The sequence below is a fragment of the Suricata suricatta genome, chromosome 13 (genome assembly GCF_006229205.1).
Source record: "Suricata suricatta isolate VVHF042 chromosome 13, meerkat_22Aug2017_6uvM2_HiC, whole genome shotgun sequence".
Taxonomy (NCBI): Eukaryota; Metazoa; Chordata; class Mammalia; order Carnivora; family Herpestidae; genus Suricata; species Suricata suricatta.
This window is the reverse complement of record NC_043712.1, coordinates 18,449,080-18,470,738: the sequence shown is the minus strand read 5'-3', so window position 1 is coordinate 18,470,738 and position 21,659 is coordinate 18,449,080. Positions and strand designations below refer to the sequence as shown.

Sequence of the window (21,659 nt, the reverse complement as noted above, 5' to 3'; positions counted from 1 at the left end):
CCCTGGAGAAGTCAACTCATGGCTCTGAAACAGCTTCACCAGCACTTGCAAGCGTTGGGCTAACACGGGAACTACTCACTTTGTACGTGCGTGCATGTATGTGTGCGTGCGTGTGTGTGTGTGTGTGTGTGTTGTCTTTCCACAACACATTGAAATCTACTTTCCAGTCTTGGTGTAATTCAAGTGATTTTCAAGAGGAGAGCCTTTTCCTGCTTCCTATCTGAACTTTAAGTTCATTGGCGCGGTTGGCCCTGGAGGGAGGAGGGCGAGGGAGTGAGCCCCCTGCTGGCCACGGGCATAGCACACCTGCCCCAATCCTGGCCGGGACACAAGAGGGTTCGCCCAACACCCCACTGAGGCCAGAGGAATGGAGAGCCTGAGCAAATGCCTTTCTAGTACGGGATTGAGCCTTCTAAAGAGCGACGCTGATTTTATCACTCCTACTCTAGACACCGTCAGCATCTCTTAACTGCACTCACAGGACACAAAGCCCCCAAGGGCGAGGCCCCCCGCCATCACCTTCACCCTTTGCAATTCAGCCACAGACTCCCCTTGGCGTAGATCCTTCCTCCTTCTAACCCCTTAATCCCCAAGAAGCCTCCCCGATTCCCCCTCCCCGCACCAACCAAAGTGCGAGGAGGAGCGATGCCTAGTGCTCAGGACCCTGCAGCCCTTCTGGTTCCTGAGGTTGATGGGTCTTTGACTCTGGCTCTGCACTTCCCTAAGGAGACGTGGAGTCGCCTCTGGAAGAGACCCGCAGGAACTGAGAGTCATTCAGGAGCTGGGGTGTGGGCGTGGAGCGCGCTCTGGGCCCCCACTTCCTATGGGTTTTACCTTCTAAATGTCTCTCAGAACTGTATGCTCCATCTCCAGTGACCTACCCAGACTCCACCGCCTTTCACCTGGGCCCCGGCAGCACCTCCCATCACGCTCCTCCCGGCCCAAGTTCAAAGTGCACCAAAAAGATGATTTAAAGAAAAGATATGATCATCATCTTCCCCTGCTTGAAATTCCTTAGCAGCTTCCTATTGCATTGAGGAAAAAGATCAAAATCCTTATCTGGACCAAAAGAACTTGCGGAACCAGATTCTTGCTGCTGCCTCTGGCTTTTTTTCTGCATGCCTGGCTGCCTCAGGGCCTCTAGGGGTACTAGCCCTCTGCCTCCCTTGCCTTCCTGGCTGATTAACTCCTACCTATCATTTAGGTGACGATTCAGATCCACTTCCTCTGGGAAGCCTTCCCGGTCAGGTCCTTGTAGATGTTCTCAGAGTGTCTTGGATTTACTTCCAGAACATGTGAGTAAGATTCACTCTGTTTGCAGTTATACATTCATTTGTCTGATGTGGTGGCTGTTGCCAGCCTCCCCCTGGCACGGAAGCTGCACGAGGCCAGGGCCCGTGGTTATTTTGTGCACTTAGTGCTGCACACATAGGCAGTATTCAGTACTGCCTTTTAAATGAAAAGGGAAGAGAGAAATCTTGGGAGAAGAGACCCAATCAGCACAGCCCACAGGGATCCCCCATACTTGGAACTGGCAAAGGACGGTGGGAAGAAGAAAGGTATGGGAGGGCCAAGCTGAGATAGGGAGAAGGTGGGATCGATTGTCCAAAAGGATGGAGATATGTGGACGGGCACTGTGGTGGCACTGGGGAAGCCAGCCGCATAGGCTCTTTGATTTGCATTCTTTGCTCAAGGTTAAAAGTCCCTCTGCAGATATTCAGAGGGCAAAGCTCACGTTGTATGTCCTGGCCCCCACGGGGCGGAGGGAAGATTATTTCCCCGGTGGCTTCTATGGTGGGAGGTGTGAGTAGAAATATTGGTATAAGGCAAGTAGGAGGTTGTAACAGTGGTGCCCAGCATCCTGGAGTGTGGCCATATCTGCCAGGGTCCCTGGGAGAGGCGGAAGTTGAGGGACTGTCTCCAAAGGTATGGACAGTGCGGAGGAGAGCCACTAGGGGGAACACAGTTTGCAGTCCAGAGTAGCTGAGGTACAGGGACCCTCCTGTGCCCAAAGGGGCCTGTGGGGCGAGCAGTTATCCTAAACCTGGGGAGTCCGGCCAGTGGACCAGCATTGTGCCTCTGTTAGAATGGAAACAGTTACTCGCCCTGTGACACTGTAGAAATGGGGGCTGGAAAAGCAGTACCCTGACCCCCTAAATGCCCAGCCTCCTACCTTCAGTGTCCCAGTACTTCCCATTTTGATTTCTCCCCTGAAACCTGAGGTGTCATTCATGCGGGGTGGCTTTGAAGGCCACAGCTGGGACGAGGGAGGGGAGCAGATGGAGGAAGGGCAAAGGGAAGGCCAGGCTGCTTGGAAATTCATTCTCCGTGGGGAGCTTCATGGGAAGCAGACGTGGCCTTGGACTTTGAGGGTGGACTAGAATTCCAGGAGACCTTTTTTAAAAATTTTTTTATGTTTATTTTTGATACAGAGAGAGACAGAGCATAGAGGGGGAGGGGCAGAGAGAGAAGGAGACACAGAACTGGAAGCAGGCTCCAAGCTCTGAGCTAGCTGTCAGCAGAGAGCCTGACACGGGGCTTGAACCCACCAACATGAGATCTGACCCGAGCCGAAGTCAGAGGCTTAACCGACTGGGCCACCCAGGTGCCCCCAGGAGACCTTTTGAGAGGGAGGAGGTTACCTGAACAAAGCCAGAGTCAGCGGCTGAAGGACGTGGTTGAGGCATGGTGAGCTCATGTGTTGACTGGTATGTGGGCAGTTTGAAACCGACTACGCAGCATTGAGTGTCTTCTGCCAACCCATGCCCATATGGGGGCATCTGCCCCCTTCCCAGGTCCAAGGTCAAGGACTCCCATTTGACGGGGATTCTTCAGCAACCAGACCTGATTCTGGTGTGGCTTCTGGGAAGCACCTCACCAGCTTAGTTACATCTGCCCTTGGCGGAGGGGCTGGGTCTGCTGGGGTTTACACGGCAAGGTGAGCGCTGCTATGGCCAAACTGCAGGCAACAAGTCTTATGATCTGGACCTGGCAGTTGTGTATATAACATGACGGCATTTATTAGAGCAAGATAAACTCAGCAGCAGAGGGTCTGGCTGGAGCCACAAATTCTTCTCTTCCTCGCTTCAGAGCCATCACATTCCATTTGAATGAGGACTATCAGCCCAAACGTTTTCATAAATAAGTCCATGGGCTGAAAACTGAGCGAGAATCAACTGGGAATTGCTCCCCACCCCCCAGCTCACCATGTTTTAACAGACAGCGGTGTAATGTGTAGTTGCCAAGTGCAAACAGAGCTGCTGTGCTGGGCAGTGGGTTCCCTCCACTACTCGATGCATTCAGGGCGAGGCTGGGGGCGCAGGGCTCTGAGTCGGGGAGCTGGGGCGATTCCTAACAGACGTTCTAGTTCTAAGACCTCAGGGCTGTAGGAAGGATCCACCTGAACCTCCTCACTCTCAGTCAGTCTGTACTGTGTGCTCACAGCACACATTTCCCTGGGCAGGGAGGGATTTTCACCAGCGTCGTGAGGGAGGGCAAGAACTTTGAGGCCTGAGTTGAGATCCTAGTTCTTTGATGAAGTGGGTAGGTAGCCGCGGGCAAGTCGTTCCATGTCTGTGAACCCCCATTTGTCATATATAAAGTGATAGCAGGGACAGCTAACACTTAGTGGCACTTAATATACACCAGGCACCATGTTAAGGACCTCATCTGGATGATATCATTTATTTATTTTTTTTTTGGCAGAAACGCTATGAAGAAGTGTGAGCATCCCTACTTTACCCATTAGGAAACTGAGACACAAAGAGGCAAGGGAACTAGGGGATGGTAGAGCCGAGGTTTGAACACAGGCTGTCTGCCTCTGGGCACTTTCATCCTTGGTAGATGACAGTTGTCACCTCATCTGTATCATGGAATTTTTAGGTTACCTTAGAAGGTGGGTATAAAAGCATCTCTGAAACCACAAGCCATTAGTCTGGAAAATTTTGGGCAAGAGGCTGAATCTTAGGTGGTAACCTTTTTTCCAACCTTGTTCAACTTTGCTCAAAATGGTGCTCTCCTCTCTCCCAGCTCGTCACTTCCCCTTTCCTTCTTCCTCTCTGACTTGACTGCCATCCTTCCTCACTTTTCCTCCCTCTCTTCAAATACTTTGGCTTTGGTGGAATTCAGGCTCAACAGTGAAGGGCAAAACAAAGGCCATTTTAAAAGTACTTGTGCTTTTATTAAAAAAAAATACAATCAGGTACTGTCCAGATGTGTTTTGGAAAGGAAGATCTCTTTAAAAATCCTTAGTTTTCATCATCATTATTATTATATTAATCATATTAATCATATTCTTAAAATCAAAACGGTATTGCTTTTCTGGTTTTTGCTGTATGAAATGTAAAAAAAAAAAAATGGGGCCGGCCTCCAATGACACACACTGATTCGTTGTGGACAAAAAGAGTGATAATTAATTATACAGCTTTGTGTAACATACAGTTGGTTCTAACACTGACTACCACTGTACAGCCTACCCCTCTCGCATTCGCAGAGCCACCCAAGAGAAGGACAATCATTGTGATGCTGTCACTGGAAGACTTTTTTTTGCTGATTCGAACAACAAAACAGAAACCTGTGGAGATCATTGTCTTTGGTGCGAAGGAAATGCTCGCAGAGTAGGTGAGGCGGGTGCTTCCGCCATTGGCCCCGATGATCCGTGGTCAACTTTAACTCCTGCCAAATGCCCGGGCGTGGCTTGTTGGTTGGACTGGTTGTGTTGATACTTTGGTAAAATTTGCTTCTTTCTCTGGGCCCTACTCTCTCACCCAGTTGTCCCTGGAACTCATGCCCGTTTGCGCCTGCCTTCGAGGTTTCGGAAGTTGCTGGGTCTCAACTTCATCTCAGCAAACTGGATTGAATATTCGTGGCCCTTCCAATGGAACCAGTTAACGCCCTGTAAAAGAGAGGAGACCTCTAGGTGGGTTTTGGACAGGCAAGGTGGTCACTGATCGTTACTGCTTAGTTGACGAAACCAAAGAAGTTCTGTTTCAATCTGACCATTTGGTGGATTAACAGCTGTCTCTTGTCTATCTCTCTCTTGGTCTGTGTGGTGAAAACTTTCAAAGGAGCTGCCTGAATCTGACTCCATTTTTAAAATTTTAGTCAGAAGTCACCTGCATTTGCATTGAGCTTTGAACTGCGATTTTGTGAAACAAAATGGTGGCTCTTGAGACTTGCCATGGGTAGAAATAGGTGCTGAAGGAATTCAGGTCATGACTGGAGGTTACAGAGTTGAGTAGCTATATGCGGGGGGGGGGGTTTCTAATTCACGGGATTCTTGTGGACTATTTTAATAAGGGTTTGTATGGAATGGCAGCAAGAGCACAGGTGGAACCAAATTGTACAACCTGACAGAGAGAGTTCAATCTTAACGTTCTTACTTGAGGCATAAATGGTCTTACATGGTCATCAAAATTTTCTGGGCCTTGGTTTCACTACCTTTTTTTTTTTCCTTTTAGGGTCTGATAATGCCAACCTTGAAAGGGTGCTATGAAAAGTAAATGAATTTGTAAAGGAACAACTTTAGTACTGGGCGGCTTGCAGGTGTGAAGTAAATATTACCTCCCTGATGTCAGATAGGGAGACATATCCTTGGAAAATTGGCCAAAGATTTTTTTTTCTCAAGAAAAGATTATATTTCTGTCTGGGCTTCCTAATTCCATAATTGACTCTTCCACACAGTCTGCAGATAGTAGAACCTGCCCTTGCCCCACTTGGAGAGGGGTGTCTGCTCCCAGGCATGCTCCTGTGAGGCCACCAATGCATTCTCCGACCCTTCTTCTCTCTTTTTAAATTAAAAAAAATTTTTATTTTTATTATTTTTTTTTATTCTCAAGCTAGTTAACATACAGTGTAGTCTTGACTTCAGGAGTAAAACTCAGTGATTCATCTCTTATGTGTGATACCCAGTGCTCATCCCGAAAAGTGCCCTCCTTAATGCCCCCCCCCCAACAACCCTCAAGCTTGTTCTCTGTATTTAGGAGTCTCTTATGGTTTGCCTCCCTCTCTGTTTCTATCTTGCTTTTCTTCCCTTAGGTCAGTCAGAGAAAGACAGATCTCATATGATTTCACTCATATGTGGAATTTGAGAAACGTAACAGATGACCCCTCTTCTCTGGAAGCAAGCCTTCCTCGCTCTGTGTGGGAGACTGAGCCCAGAGAGGGAGACTGACATCACAGAGTCCACGCGGTGGCCAGAGCAGAGCCGGAGCTGGGGCGGGACTCGCGCCGACTCCTCGTGGCCCTTTTCTGTCGGCTCGTTCTTCTTCCAATATTGGATGGGAGTGGGGTGGAAAGAAAAGTTTCCTTCTGGGCAGGCAGCTTTGGGTTGGCTCCCCCCTCCCCCCAGGAGGAGTCTGTATTGCCGTGCTGGCAGGGGACAAGGACATAAAGGTGGTGGACGAAAGCTTTCATGGGAGCATCCCTGAGGCAGCGTAAGAAGGTGGAAAGAATACCCTGCTTTCACCCCTGCTTTGCCTAGATGGCTTCCTTTTTTTAAAATTTTTAATGTTTTTCTAATTTATTTTTGAGAGAGAGAGAGAGAGACAGCATGAGTAAGATAGAGTCAGAGAGAGAAGGAAGATGGCCTCCATTTTATCTGCTTTCCTTCTGGGCTGCAGACCAAGGTTCCATCCAAGGAGACCTTTCCGTGTTTGGAATCCACGTGACTGGTGGTTCTCCTCAGGATCACATGGGCCGCTTCTAGGATTTCACCTCACCTGCAGTGTCCCTAAGGTTTCTCCTTGCTGGGGACAGAGGTGTCACAACCTCCTGGAGATAGCTGCCCCCCACCCCCCGCCCTGCCATCTCAGCCAGAACCGAGGGGCAGGAGTGCCTGCCAGTCACCCCAACTGGCTTCCCAAGCCCTGCCCCAGACCCCTTGCTTACCTGACTGTGGTTGTTGTCCCCATATCTTCCCATCAGGTTGACACGGTGACAGTTCTTATACCAGAAAGCCCCCTTGTAGGACAGGGCACAGTTGGTGATGGCTGAGTCCGTGTCCTTGTCGTAGGTGGAGAAAGACCTGCCATTGTGGTAAGCCATGGAGTCACCTGCAGAGAGAAAACAATGGATCTGAGGAATCCCAGCTGGAGTGTCCTTGGGGGCTCCGAAGGGCAGAACCAGAGTGGCCACTCAAAGGGCCTGGGGTGAGCTGGCCTTAAACACTGAACCCAGAGTTAGGGTCAAACATGGGGCTGGAGGAGACATGAGAGTCATCCTGGGGGCTCACTTCTCCTAGGAGCAGCATAAGGTGGTAGGAAGAAGGTTGTGGGTGGTTCTGGAGGTCCAGCTCTGAGTCCCGTCCCTTTCATTCCCTAGTGTGACTGTGCACACGTCAAGCCTCTTGCTGAGCCCCAGTGTTCTCCTCCACAGAACGGGGCTAGCACACTGATTCTGTCCACCTACGGGTGCTGTCTGGACAATGGATTTGAAAGCATACACCAAATGGGTAGAGTAGGATGTATGATAGCTGTGATCGCTGTGACTGTCATTGTTTCTCGCATTCCTTGACGTAACTGGGCTCAGAGAGTAAGGCGGGGAACCCGTACTTAATAACGGTATGCTTTCCCCAGCAAGTACAGGTATTCATTGCCACACTAGTAATTAAACCCATAGATATCAGACGCCACCAAATAGCGTGTGAATCATACAGTTATTTTTCATTGTTTATGGGGCCAGTGTTCCCTGATTCTTAGACAAGATGCCCATCTGTTTGTAGCACTATCTAGGGATCCAGTTTGTCATTTAATATATGGCTTTTTAGAGACATTTAAGTGCCATTTCGTTCTGTGTCCCCGCACTCCCAGCTCTGGCCAAGGCAGCACGCAGACATTTCAAGACACTGACGCATTTTGCCCTGGTATCTTGAAGCAAAGTACAAAGGGTCTCAGAGGCCTTTTTAACAGGAAGCTACCTTGAGCAGGTGGGTATGGAAGACATAAGATACCCTCCTGGGGAGGGTCAGCTGCCACCAGATGCAGCGTTACCAGGGTCACCTTAGTGAAAGGGTTCTGGAAATGCAGAGAGAGACGCGTGGGGGCTGCATTCCTGCCCACTGGGGGCTTGGCTTTGCCCAGCAACGGATCCTTCTTGCCTCAAGCCACTTTACTCAAAGAGGTATTTATTGGCAGGTAATAAAAGGCCAGGATTCTTCAAGCTTTCAGAGAACAACTGTGGCCGTGGGCTTCTCTCTCTTCACTATCACCAGACTGATCTCAAAAAAGCTTGGTCTCTCCTTAGACCCAGCCTGGCTCTCAGCAAATCTTTACCTGGAGACTCTTCGCATCTCGGATGTTTCCCCACGGGGCTCAGGGAGGTTGGGAACATACTCTAGCTTCTGTCTTTTCTGTTTTCATGGACGTAACTGGACGCCAGCCTGAAGCAGGTAAGGGTGCTACCAGGTGGTCCTGCCATTGGACCCGGTCCCTCCTCGTTACCGGGCACACTTGTCCACAGCCAGGCCTGCTCCGGCCTACCTCCTACAAGCTGCTTCACCCAGGGGGAAATTGCCCAACTTTTCTGGGGTTTCCTCATCTGTATAACAGCAATATCTTCCTGGAAGGGTTTCTGTGAGAACTGATGCAGGTTGAACATCTACAGAAGATGCTACCTCGTAGGCCTGAATGCGTGGTGCTTCTTTAATTTCTCCTCTACCAACGATCCAGGAAAACCACACCAAGGCCATTGCAAGTCGATGAAATCTTCAAGATCTGAGCTAGATTAGGTACCAGATAGGGAATGAAAGGCCCACTTGAAAGGCAGTGAGCCAGGGGCACCTGGGTGGCTCAGTTGGTTAGGTGACTGACTCTTGATTTCAGCTCAGGTCATGATCTCAAGGATCAAGCCCTGTGTCGGGCTCTGTGCTGACAGTGCAGAGTCTGCTTAGCATTCTCTCTCCCTCTCTCTCTGCCCCTCCCCTGCTTGCACTCTCTGTCTCTCTCTCAAAATAAATAGATAAACATTAAAAAAGAAAAAGGCTGTGAGCTTCTTGTCATGGGGGTGTGTGGGCTGAGACTGGATGATAACACGTGGCAGGGATGTCTTAGAGGAGATTCAAGCATTTAGTGCTGGGTGGAGTGTCTGCTACTCAAAGTGTGGTCCACAGACCAGCAGCACCCCCAGGAAACCTGTAAGACATGCAGAATCTTGGGGGTGTCAGCTCCAGCACATTAATAGGGCCCCTGAAGGTCACATGTGCCCAAGAAACTTAGATGCACTTGATTAGATGAGTATTAAGGCTCCCAAGAGACTGTTTTTCTATCCATCTAAACCTGCTATCTAAAAATGGGTAAGAAAAAGACATATTCTTCTGATTCCTAACCTACTCTGTGCTCTGGTGACCCAAACAGCGAACCTGCTCTGTTCAGCGGCCGCTCTGGATTAGTACCTGATGAGGATTCAGATATTTTGGTGGATCTGATAAGTGGGTGCATTAATGAAGGAAGGAGTGATGAGGCAATTAGCCAAAAGCTCTGGGAAGGCTTTCTGAGGTTACGGAGGCCGGAAGTGTGGCAGCTGGGCGCCTACCTGCGGTCCCGCTGTAGCCCTCCACCTTCAGCCTGTAGCGAGTCTTGGCGTCTCCCACGCTGAACTTGTCGTAGACGGCGTAGGCGGCCTTCCCATGGTCGCGCAGGTCCACCCGGAGCTCGTACTGCCCTTGGGCTGTGATTTTGTGTAGGTTGTCCAGCCCTGTGGCGGACACGCAAGGGTTACCGCGGCTGCACGAGTGAGCGAGCCCATTGTTTCTACTCCATCCCCCTTGTAGGGGCATCGGTTAGGCTCCCAAAAGAGGTTGGAGTCACATAGACCTGGGCTTGTGGTTTGGTCCACTCCTCGACGGCACAACACCAGGCAAAACACAGAGGATGTCTCAGAGCCTCAGGCAGACCTGGGCTGACATCTTTGCCCTGCCAACTTCCTAGGGCATCGTGAAGATCAAAGTGGGGGCGCCTGGAGGGCTCAGTGGTTGCGTGTGGGGCTACTGATTTCAGCTCATGGTTTGTGAGATCGAGTTCCGAGTCAGGCTCTGAGCTGACAGTGCAAAGTCTGCATGGGATTCTACCTTTCCCTATCTCTCTACCCCTCCTCCCCCTCTTTCTCCCTCCTTCTCTCTCTCTCTCTCTCTAGATAAATAAATAAATAAATAAATAAATAAGTAAATACACATTTTTTTTACAAAAGATCAAAGGAGAGACAGTGGAGAAAGCACCTTTTCAACTCCCAAGCTTCTTGCATGAGAGTGTGAGCTGCATGCGCCGAGGGATGGCATTGTGGTGTTGTTTTGGGGGAATTTCAAGTGGCAGCTCAACTGCTTATTGGCTAGATTCTGTGGGCATGCAGCGTCTTCTCCCGCGCCTACATGCACGGTGGGGATTTTGAACCTTGCCCGAGTGCCACAAGGCTCAAGATTAGACCAGAGTTTTCTTTTTAATGACCTAGAGAATTGAACATCTTTTCCACTGAAGATTTGCTTTTCTGAGTCTACTACCACAGCCATTGTTCTCTCCTAGTCTCCCTCTCGCCCATGGGTTGCTGTGAATTAGGACAAGTGACAAGGAGGGCAGAAGTGGGCATTTGGGACACAAACATGCAGCGCTGCATTACCAAGCCAGAATTCTTCCCTGCGGTCCCCAAACCCAGCAGCATAGGCCTTCCAGTTGCGATAGAAATCCTCACGTCCATTCTTGCGTCTCAGGAACACCTACAGCATAATCAAGGAGTCAGGGTGCACTTTAGCTAGTGAAAGAAAGGGAAGGCACCTTTCTGAGAGCAAGAACATGGGACTGCGGGAAAAGCACCCATCCCCAGCTCTGTCTGAAACTAATATGCTGGGTAACTCAGGGCAGTCCACCTCCACCTGAGAAACAAGGATTAAAAATACCACCCAGCTTTGGACGATTACAATGTGTCAAGGCAGAGGTTTTAAATACACCCTTCTGGTGTATGGTGTTAATGTGGGGGGAGGCCAGGCACGTGGGGATCGGGGTATATGGGCACTCTTTTCACTTTATGCACACTTTGGCTATGACCCTAAAACTGCCCTGAAAAATTAAGTTTATTAGTTGAAAAAAATACTACCCAGCTCAAACAGTAATGGGGTTGCAAATAATTCATGTGAAACTCTTAGCACAGTGCCTCGTAGTTAGCAAATGCTAATTAACTCACATGAGAGGCTCCATGACCACCGTCATTTTAATGGATCACAGAGCTGTTTGAGGATCAGATGAGATAAATTACAAGAAAATTATTTTCTCCTGTTTTTTTTAGTTTCCAGTTTCTTTCCCATTCCTTTGTTTAAGAGATAATTCCTGAGTGTCCCTGTGTGACAGGCACTGTGTTGCAAAACCTCACGCATGTCTGAGTGCATGAGGAGGACCTCCCCCTCCCCCTCCCGCCTCTGCACCCCTGGCATCTGCTCAAGAGCTCTGGAGCCTGGCTCAGTGATACTCACGATCCATCCGCCCCCGTCAGAGGTCATGTCACAGAAGACTTCCAGAGCCTGGGCCTTATCACCATTCAGATAAATGGTGTAGAGGCCAGAGGTGGTGTCTCCATTCAGCATTGCTTGGGAGCAGTCCTTGGGGAATGGGTACAGGAGGCCAACTGCGGGATAAGAAGGAAGCATGACCCTCTTAGGGAAGGAGGAGTGGGTTAGGGGCTTTCAAAAGGCCGCTCTGTTGTGCATTGGCTAAATGTCTATGAGCAGGCAACTTAATCTCTTGGCAGCTCTGCTTTCTCATGTGCAAGATGAGCATAAAACCCATTTTGTGGGGGTGCAATGAGGCTTTAGAGGTTATAGATCTGAGCGACCCAACTCAGTCTCTTATATTCATGGAAACCACCAATGATATCAGTGGGAGGAGAGCTGAGCCCCTGTGAGGAGTGTGATTTAGGCTGACCTTGATCCTGACCTTGATCTACCTTGAGCAGCCAGGCAGCACCTGTTGAAGACCCAGGTCCTGGCCAGATGGCTGGGTCTTCAGCAGCAGCAGGCGCTTGCTGTGGATTAGGACACTCTACTGGGCAACTAATAATGACACATCCCAATCTCTTCAGAGGATTCAGAAGCCAAAGACAGGGATTCTAGTCCTGAACTTGTACTTCCTTGTCTCGGGACACTGGAGAAGTCATTAACTGCTCTGAGCCTGGGAGTCTTAGAGGGACCAAACAGGAACGCCCAGGGAATTTCCAAGTGCAAGAATGTAATGCAAAAACTGTAGAACTTGATAGACATGGAGGATCTTGGGGCTGTGCTAGGCAGGTGGGACAGAGACCTGATGGTCACCACAGTCCTTTTTTTCTGATCTGACCTCCCTGTACTGCACCTTCACTGGAGGTTGTATCCTTAGCTGTTTCCCTGTTTCTTTCCTGGCTCTGGTCTGGGAGCATCTTTAAAGCACATTCAAAGTTCTGTGCTCCCAGCACTCGGCATGAGATCTGGCAAAGGGATAACTTTTGATTTTGCACCTTCCTCAGCAGGTGTGTGCAGAGTGATTTGAGGGGAATGTGAGGGGTGGGGGGCGGCACAGGAATGCACTCTGTGTACCCCACGTTCTTTCCAAAGGCTGACTTCCCCCTCCCTCAGGAAGGCATGATTCCTCTTTGTTCACCAATGAAACACCTTGCATGTTCTCCATCTGCCAAAGACAGCCAGTGTCCAGTGTGCAGGGGTGGTTCCCTGGGCTTGGAACATCTGAGCACAGATCAGATAACTCATGCTGTAGCCTTGAGCAGGTTATTTTGTGTCTGGAGGCTCTGCCACCCCAACAGAAAACTGGGCATAATAATCCTACCAGCTTGGTGGGAGGACTGCTTTTGATTTTGAATTTGGACAGGCTTTGTAAATGCTGATGTGGTGAAGGAGAAAAGAAGGGACACAGCTTACAATGAGCCTTGACCATGGACCAAGGAGTTCAAGGTCTTGTGAGGAAGGGATGCTTACTGATCCCATTGTACAGATGAAGAAACTGAGGCTTGTAGAGTGACAGCAACTTTCCTAAATCCCACAAGAGCAGGTGGTGGAGATAGGGATTGAATCCAAGTGTCTCCCTACTGGGTCCCCTTCCCCTTTGTCATGAGGTCCTTAACCTCTGTACCCACATTCATCAGGCTTTCAAGTAGTAGCAAGGCATTATTGATCCATTTAAGGGGTTTGACAGAAAAATCTGGTCAGAGTCACAGAAGTGGAGGGTTGGTCTAGCCTCACAAAGTTTGATCTCAGGACCCAGCTATACCCTGAGCCTCTTACTTGTGGTGAAGATGGTCTGGACCAGCTTGCTCCTCAGAGGCCCATTCAATGCCTGGATCTTGGCTGTGTAGTGAGTGGATGGGCTTAGTTCCGCCAGGCTATAGGAGGTGGTTTCTGGACCCACGATGACTTCCTAAGGGCAAAAGAAAGAATATAAAAGGTTTTGGCCACATAAATCATCAGGGTACAGACGATACATTCATTCATTCGCCCATCCAGTCATTTCTTTATTCAGAAGACTCCACTGAGTCTCACTCTGTGTCAGACTCCATGCTTACTTCTGGGACATCAGAGCAGGGGAGAGTGTAGCATGAGCAAAGGTCCTGAGGCCAGAGGGTGTGAGCAAATTAAAATAATATGAGGAGGTAATGATTGATCTCGACCACACTTGGTTGGGTGATGGAGTGGTGGAAGAAGTGGGAAAAGGCCAGATGACAAAGGGCCTTACGTGCCACACTATGGAAATTGAAGTTTATCATGATAAACTTGAAATGCACATTCCCAAAAGGGTTTTTGAACAAGTGAATGATGTGAACCCAGCTTAATTTGGTGGCAGGATGAATCACACAAAGGGCAAAAGGTTTAGACTTTGAGACCAGGTATACTAGTGGTCCCTATTATGTCTCTTTTCCATAGTCCTCTAGGAAGCTTTAAAATAGTATAACACCTGGGCTCCATTCCAGACTGACTGCATTATAAGATCCAGAAGTGGGGCTCTGCCGGGTGCATATTTAGAGGCTCCTCGGATGATTCTGATGCAGTCTCTGTGGTGTCCTGAGTCGGGGGATAATTGCGGTCGCTCAGTAGGCATGGCACAATGGAAGTCAGCTGAGCCCGCATATCCCTTTCCTAGAACAGAACTGTCCAGGAGAGGCATACGTGTGTCTCCACTCCCAGACCTCTCCTTCTACCCCTGTGGTTTGTGTGTTTGCTCACTGGGCTGCTGTCCACAGGACGCTGGTTTCAGCTTTCAGATCTTCTTCCTTTTCAAATACTCCTTCTAGCTTCCAGTGCCTGAAAATTCATTTCTTAGCAGATGACCTTGGTGTCTGGAATTGAAATTCAACCTACGCTTTTAGCAAACCAAACTCAACAGTGCTGCCTACAACCTGCCAACACAGCCAACAAGGTGTAGGCCATAATGAGTCAGTGTGCAGGGGCCTGGAAGGTTCTCTCATGTTGTCACACTGGGCAGGTGAGGCTACCCTGATTCTTCCAATGGAGGGTGGGGGCTGAGTTTCAGAGGAGCTGAGAGACTTCCTCTCTTGCCATGACTTATTGGTGGCAGAAGATGGTCTTGCATCCTGTCTTCCAACATCCTGCCCAGGACTCTTTCCTCCTTCACCAGGTTGATTTTCTTGGGTGAAACATACAGTTAGGGATTGGATATGCAGGTAACTAAGTCAGTAAGCTGACACCAGTGACCCAGTGACCTTTGTGCTGTCCCCAGGTCTGGTCTCTAGGGAAGGATCAAGTACTAAGCTGGGTTCATTGAATTACTTGGGGGATACAATTACCTCTCAGCTCTCTTGGCTGCTGTGCAAAGTTGCTTTCTATGCAATCAGGGTAAATCAAAATGAGGCTCAGGACTTCAGGTAAACAAAGTCCTAGAATGCCTGGCTGGGAAGGGACCTTCAAGATTGGTGAGTCCAATGCATTCACCTTACATCTGTGAACACTGACATGAGGGACTTGTGTAAAGGACTTGCTTCCATGCACACAGGGAGTTAGTTCATTCTTACTCCAACTCAAAGAAGGGCCATGGTAGTGACTAGAAATGCGTGTCCCCTCCTAGTTAAACATGGCAGATTGGATGTGCCAGTTTAGTTCTATCTTCTTCTGAAACCTGCTACAATGAGGGTAAAGGGATATAAAGTGTCAGCCCATGAGGATGAGGTGGAGGACAGAGGAGACAGACATGGGCATGCAATACCAGGCTCTTGACAGATGGGAAGGGGTACTGTGGAGTGACAGGTGAGGGGGCAGAGCAGAGAGAGCTGGGGCATAACCGGCTAAGCGGGCGGGGCCAGTCAGAGCCAGCAAGTTCAGGAATGGAATGCTTACAAAAGCAAAGGCGCCTTTGAAGACTAGTGAGGGGCATGGCTGAACAAAAGTGTGTTTGAAAGCTTAAATAAGGAGCAGACTCCAAGCTCTCCCGATTCCCCAACAGTCTAGAGGACTGTCCTTCCCAATACAGATGAAAGGCTGAGGTTTATTCTCTGGAGAGACCGAGCCAGAGAGAGAACTCTGGATTGAAATCCACCAGACCCAGTGGGTCTATAGTGGAAACAGAAGTGAAAGTTTGTTCACACAGGAGCCCAGGCTCTTCCTCCAGCTACGCTCCTGGCAGCTTGGTTGAAGGGGTTGGAGGATCCTCTAGAAAGATGGACTAGCTCAAGAGAAAAGGCTTATAGTACCACTATTTGTGAGCCCCCAACAAAATGAGTGGGTACTTGCTTACTCACTCTATGTTGAGCCTCATAGTTGACAAGACCTATGTATGCATGTGGAACTCTCAATAAACTGTCTGTTTCATTCTTGGCTCAAGTACAAAAAGACCACCAGGCATTGCGTGGAAGTCTCCAACATGAAAGAAGACCCAAACCAAACAAGCAAGCAAGAAAAAAAAACTTGGAAGAGACAATATTCAGATTGTAGAATAAAATAACAGTAACGCATATTCTTAGAGATAAAAAGACGATGATACACGGAATATAAACAATATGTGAGAAAAGGGTGAATGAACAGGGAATGAGCAAAAGATCTTGGAAATGTCAAGTGTGATGACCAAAATTAAAAATTCAGTAACAAGTTTAGAAAATAAAGTTTAAAGGTAAAGTTGTTGTGTTAAAGGAAAGCTAAAGTTACTTCAAATTGGAAAGTAAAAGAAAAGAACAGAGAATATAAACAACAATTGTTATAAATAGTATTAATGTTGATGGCTTAAGAACATGATGATGTATGTTTCTATATCTAATGGAATGATGCCGTCTGTGACATTGTAAATATGGTAAATGTGCCAAAGAAGTCCTTGGCTTTTGCTTAATAAAACATTAAAGGACCACGAATCCAGCTCCTAAAATGTCCTCAAGCCTTCTGAGCAGTGGATTTTGATCTTGGCGGGCTATCAAAACTGAAGTCTGGTTAAAATGAGACACGGAGGCTGGAGCATATGATTCAGAAGGTCTGGCATGATATCCAGTCTATTAATTTGGGTTTTTTTTCTCAGCTCCCTAGCTGCGTGGGGGAGAAACAGCCCCAGGGTAATTATTTTCTCTTCTGAGGATCGCGTACATGTTTCAAACAGCAGTGGGGAGTTTATATACTTTAAGTACCTTGACTGTACCATCCACGGATTCATACACCAATAGGTAACCGGTGACAGATGCCCTGGGGGGTCTCCAGGTGAGGAGAGCAGTTTCCGACTGAACATCAGTCGCAGTCAAGTCTCTCGGAGAATCAAGGTCTGCAGAAGATAAGTCATTTATTATCAAATACATCAGCAACTATAGGACAGAAATCCCTGTCTGGGTTATCAGAAAGCCTGGGTTCAAGTCCTTTCCCTACCATTGACTTGTATGACCTTGGGCAGAACCTTCCCCATTAGTAAATGAGGCAGTTGAGTCGTGTGATCTCTAAAGACATAATTCTCTGTGGTTCATCTCATCTTAAGGGCCAGATTTTCTTGAGCCTAACATACTCTTGATTGGCCTTGGGTGGATTTAGGGAGAAAGACACGGCTGTGAACATAGTTACCAACCTCTCTTGCTCTTCAGTAATAGGACAGATGAATGCTGATATTGGCATTCACCTCTACTGAGAGGATGCTTCTGTTTTCCTGCTTGCCACAGTCTGTAAGAAGATCTCAATGTATAAAAACCCAATGGACATCTAGGAAATGTGCCTGAAAAAATCTTTCTCTTAAAAATACTTCCCTGCCTAGAACATGGATCATTAAGTACTGGGTTTGGGGCCAGTGGGGACTGGTTTTCCACTTAAAAAAGCCTCCTTTTTAAACCGTTTCCTAGTCCATGGGGAGAACAAGGTCATTTCAGTTCAAAAGGAAATGGCGTGTTTCTTAAGGTCCTATTGAGTGGGCACTGGTGAGTTTAGCTGATGCTGACATCATCACATTGCAAGGATCTGACTTAAGAAATGAGGTTGGAGAGCGTGACCACGGAAGATGGAGGCTTGGGCGGGTGGGCGTCTTCCTGCTCCCAGAGTCTTTGTACCTGTTGTGAACTTGGTCGTGATGACTGAGCTCTTCTGAGGCCCCTTCTCTGCAAAGATCCTCATCACGTATTCTGTGGCTGGCTCGAGGTCGGTCAGACCATACTCCACTGTGTTCCCAGACACTGTGCGTGTAATTTCTGGCACTAAACATAAAACACACACACCGAGGTGGTTACCTCTCCCCGTGTGAGCCGTCAGCACACTTGGCACATGGCACACACATCTACTTCTAGCAAAAATTTTCAGTGATCCTGTAGAAAGGCAGGTGAAATGACACACCCTCTTCTTTCTCTTGAGCACTCACCTCATATGCAAAGGATTTATCACACGGAGACTGGATTTTTCCAGAAGGAAGGGGGTAAGGGGGACAGGGTTTTCCATGTGGTGCTGGGGCAGCTTTGCAGCTGAAGTATGGGAATGAGCCAGAGGAGAGTTGGAGCTAATGTCCCCGAGGCTCGGGTTGCCCTGATTTACTGTGTCCCATTGGTTGCTCTCACCTCCTTTTCATTCACTGTCATGTCCTTTTATAATTTGACAGATGTTGTCAAATCATGAGGCTGGGGCAGCCCCTAAGTTGGGCAGCTGCAGACACACCAGATCCTGGTTACTGCCTCCCAGGCCCCTTTGGGTCAAGTCCAGTGACAAATACTGAACCGTGGTGCCAAGCGTGTGTGTTTATTTTTGAATCATAGTTGGCTGACCACCCTGGCTTGCCAGGAACTGAGAGGTTTCTCAGGGTATGGAGCTTTAGTGCTGAAACTGGGAAAGTCCTGGGTAAACTGGGATGATTTGGTCATCCTGTCTGTCATCCATGAAACCCCCTTTTCCAGGCCTGCCTCTACTAGTTCCGTAATTGCTGTGAACTCTTCTCTGATTTAGGCTCAAGTAGGTGAAAGAACACCAGCTTCCCTGGCTTGGAGGGGTTTGCTCTTAGGGGATGTTTAAGAATTGAAGAGATGAATGAATGAGTGAACGAATGAATAGAAGAGTAAAAAGAATAAATCCCAGAATCTCTCTTCCCTCACCCCCCAAGTTGCTCTATGCTTATAAAGAACTCTCTTAGGTAGTGGCCAAGGGTGAATTAAGATTTTCAGAGGCCCCAGGCATGGTTATGGTGCCTCTCACATTATCACTGCAAGTGAAACAATACTGAAGCATAAAATACGAACCTTTCATATGTATGAAGATAGGAAAGTCTCTTTCTAGGGTAGCTCATTACAGAAGCACGAATTCACTCACTGAAAAGAAATCTCTTTCTCCTCTCTCTTATTTGCATTTGATCTTACGTTTCAGTGGCCATGGTGTGCTGGTGCCCTGGTGTTTAGTCTTACAACTGAGTAAATGAATTAGCACAGATGTCTGCAAAGACCAGAAGAAATCATTTCTGATTTCTCAATCACACCTGTTACAACTGGCCCCCTCTGTGGCCTCTAAGAATCCCAAGCTCCCAGCACCTCCTGAAATGGCTTGTTTATTTTATTTTTTTATAATAATCTGACCATTTAAAAGGTTTTTAATGTTTGTTTATTTTTCAGAGGGAGACAAAGCATGAGCAGGGGCAGGGCACAGAGAGAGGGAGACACTGCATCTGAAGCAAGCTCCAGGCTCTGGGCTGTCAGGGCAGAGTCTGACACAGGGCTCCAACTCATGAGCTGTGAGATCATGACCTGAGCTGAAGTTGAACGCTTAACCGACTGAGCCACCCAGGTGCCCCTGAAATGGCCTGTTTAAGACTCAAGATTTTGAACTTGTAAGAGATGAGAGCTGATGCTCAGAAAGGGAGTCTCATGGTGACAGGCTAGACTAGCAGAAGAGGAGGGACAGGCTGGGGAGACACATGCAGCCTGGAGATGAGTTCTTTGTTTTCCTTGAAATGACGTCCTGGGCTTCCTTGGTATAACCACAACACTGAGCTCTTTACTTATCAACTAGCAGAGGGGCATAGGCAAGGTCTCCCTTATCCCCACCCTGGCCAGGCCCTCCTCACCCACCCATCCAGCCCAAGCCTTCAGCCCATGAGTCTATTCTGAGATCGACAGTCACAAGGACATCACTGGCCTTCCAACCTACCCATTGTTGCCATCTGAGACCAGACATGACAGGTTTGAGGGAAAATAGGAGGACAGACACACTTCCTGGTGGGGAGGGTCTTAGACACGACCTTACCTCTCTCTCCTGTGTAGGAGATAACGTAACTGTCCACAGGGGCAATGGCTGGCTGCCACATGGCCAAGGCTTCCGAGTCGGTGATGTTGGCTGTCACCAGGCCAGATGGGCCATCCAGGGCTGCAAAGAGAGACAGAGGGTGGCTATTATCAAGAAGGACTAGATGATGTGTGTTGGAGAGACAGGCAGTCATGGGGTAGGACATCAGACACAGCTGCTCTGCAATCTCCCTGCTCCTGGACTCCTGGTGTTGGGGTTGGGACACAGTGCCCATTGTGTGGACAGTTCCAAGTCCTGAGTCTGGAGTCAGGACCACCTTGGTTGGAATCATGATTCCTTCCCTTGCTGGTTAGGTTATCTTGGGTCTCTATTTTTCTACTTGTAAAATGGGGATATTGATTCTGTCTGGCTTTATCTTCAGTGTTGTTTTGATGCTCGCATGCTATTAGAAGTGGAAAGGAGCTATATAAACTGTAAAGGGCTGGACACATGGCAAAGGTTATCATTATAGTTCATATCCATTGTTACAAAAACAGGGGCCATAGGCTGCTGGCGGCTCTTCTGGACTTTGAATGATAGCTCCAGTTAGGTGGCTCGTAGGCAATGTGGAGCCAGGCCCTGGAGGCTGCGATCTCAGATTCTACCAAGGTTTCCCCCCCTAGTATCTGTGTGCCCTTCTCCAAACTCACTTTCTTCAGGTGTCAGAGGGTGGCTATTATCAAGAAGGACTAGATGATGTGTGTGAAATGTGCTGGGGTAGCAGTAGCTCACTGCAGCTGCTATTATTACTTTTTTTTGAGGGGGGAGAAGGGGCAGAGGGAGAGGGAGAGAGAACCCCCAAGTAGGCTCCACATGCAGTGCAGAGCCTGAAGCAGGATTTGACCTCACGACCCTTGAGATCATGACCTGAGCCAAAATCAAGAGTTGGACGCTTAACCAACTGAGCCACCCAGCTGCTCCTGCAGCTTCTATTATTAACATGACTATTAAAGTTATTGGATATGATTCTTAGACATAATCATATCTTAGATATGATTCCCAAATGACCTGTACTGACAAAGGATGCATATTCTCAGGGCCTTGGCCTGTTTAACTGACTACTCCTACTACCCAACATTCCTTTCTCAGAAACTAATCTAAATATGACTGTTGCCCCTTACATTTGCATTTATAACTTGATTATTCCAGGACAACGGCCTTGGGAGGGTGGACGGCAGTGGTCATTAGTTTATTTCAAAGATGAGGTTTCTGAATTCCAAGAGATGTGATGACCAGCCTGAGAAGCAGGAGGAGGCTGACTAATTTTGGACGCCCGCACAGTCTGCTCTGAGTTCCTTCCTGTTTCAGCCTGTACAGAATCTCCTTTAAATGCTGAGGACAATGAGCCTCAGGAGGAACTGCATCCAGCTCTTACAATCTGTTGCCGCGGAAAGTCCATGAATGAAAGATTTCTATGGGGGAAATAGGGTCTGTGTGGCAGGGTGGACAGGATTCTGGATTCAGTGGGGATGTTTTAATTGCATATTATCAACTTTTACAGACTATTAGGATATTTTTTAAATTTCCTATGAGGCCCATTCTTTGGATCCCTTAATGGATTAGATGGGATAATTGCTCATTTATCAAAGGATAAATTGTTCAGGGACATGGCTGCCTGAAAAGAAATTTTCCACTTCATTCTCCTTCAGTGCAATTCATTATTTCCCCCTCCTTACAGCAAGCTATACAAATCAGGTTATAATAGGACAATAATCATCTATTTTAGAAGAATACGGGGCTTGGAGTGAGGCTGACCTAAGTTCAAGTTTGCTTCAGTCATCACTAGTTCTGTGGCCTTGGTCAAGGTATTTAATTTCCCTGGATCTTAGTTGTGTCCTCTGCAAAATGGGAATGATAACAGCCATTTTAATGATTTAACTGCAAAGGGTTTAGTAACAGTGCCTGGAATACAGTGACTGTCCAATTAAGAGTCGTTACTGTATGGCTGACCCCATTACACAGCACTGGGAAG

At 48.1% G+C, this 21,659-nt stretch overlaps 1 protein-coding gene across 1 annotated transcript in view; it reads right to left on the bottom strand.

Annotated features, from left to right (window-relative positions):
* Positions 1-3,656: 3,656 nt before the first annotated feature.
* TNC (tenascin C) overlaps positions 3,657-21,659 on the bottom strand; it is a 91,760-nt gene continuing 73,757 nt past the window's right edge. Inside the window, exons 20-28 of the mRNA XM_029920877.1 lie at positions 19,649-19,768; positions 17,482-17,625; positions 16,585-16,715; positions 13,250-13,382; positions 11,453-11,604; positions 10,606-10,702; positions 9,529-9,690; positions 6,889-7,052; positions 3,657-4,894 (exon numbers count right to left, since the gene is read on the bottom strand). Coding sequence (XP_029776737.1) covers positions 4,784-4,894; positions 6,889-7,052; positions 9,529-9,690; positions 10,606-10,702; positions 11,453-11,604; positions 13,250-13,382; positions 16,585-16,715; positions 17,482-17,625; positions 19,649-19,768 — 1,214 coding nt within the window. The 3' untranslated portion in view covers positions 3,657-4,783. The remainder of the gene's footprint in view (positions 4,895-6,888; positions 7,053-9,528; positions 9,691-10,605; positions 10,703-11,452; positions 11,605-13,249; positions 13,383-16,584; positions 16,716-17,481; positions 17,626-19,648; positions 19,769-21,659) is intronic.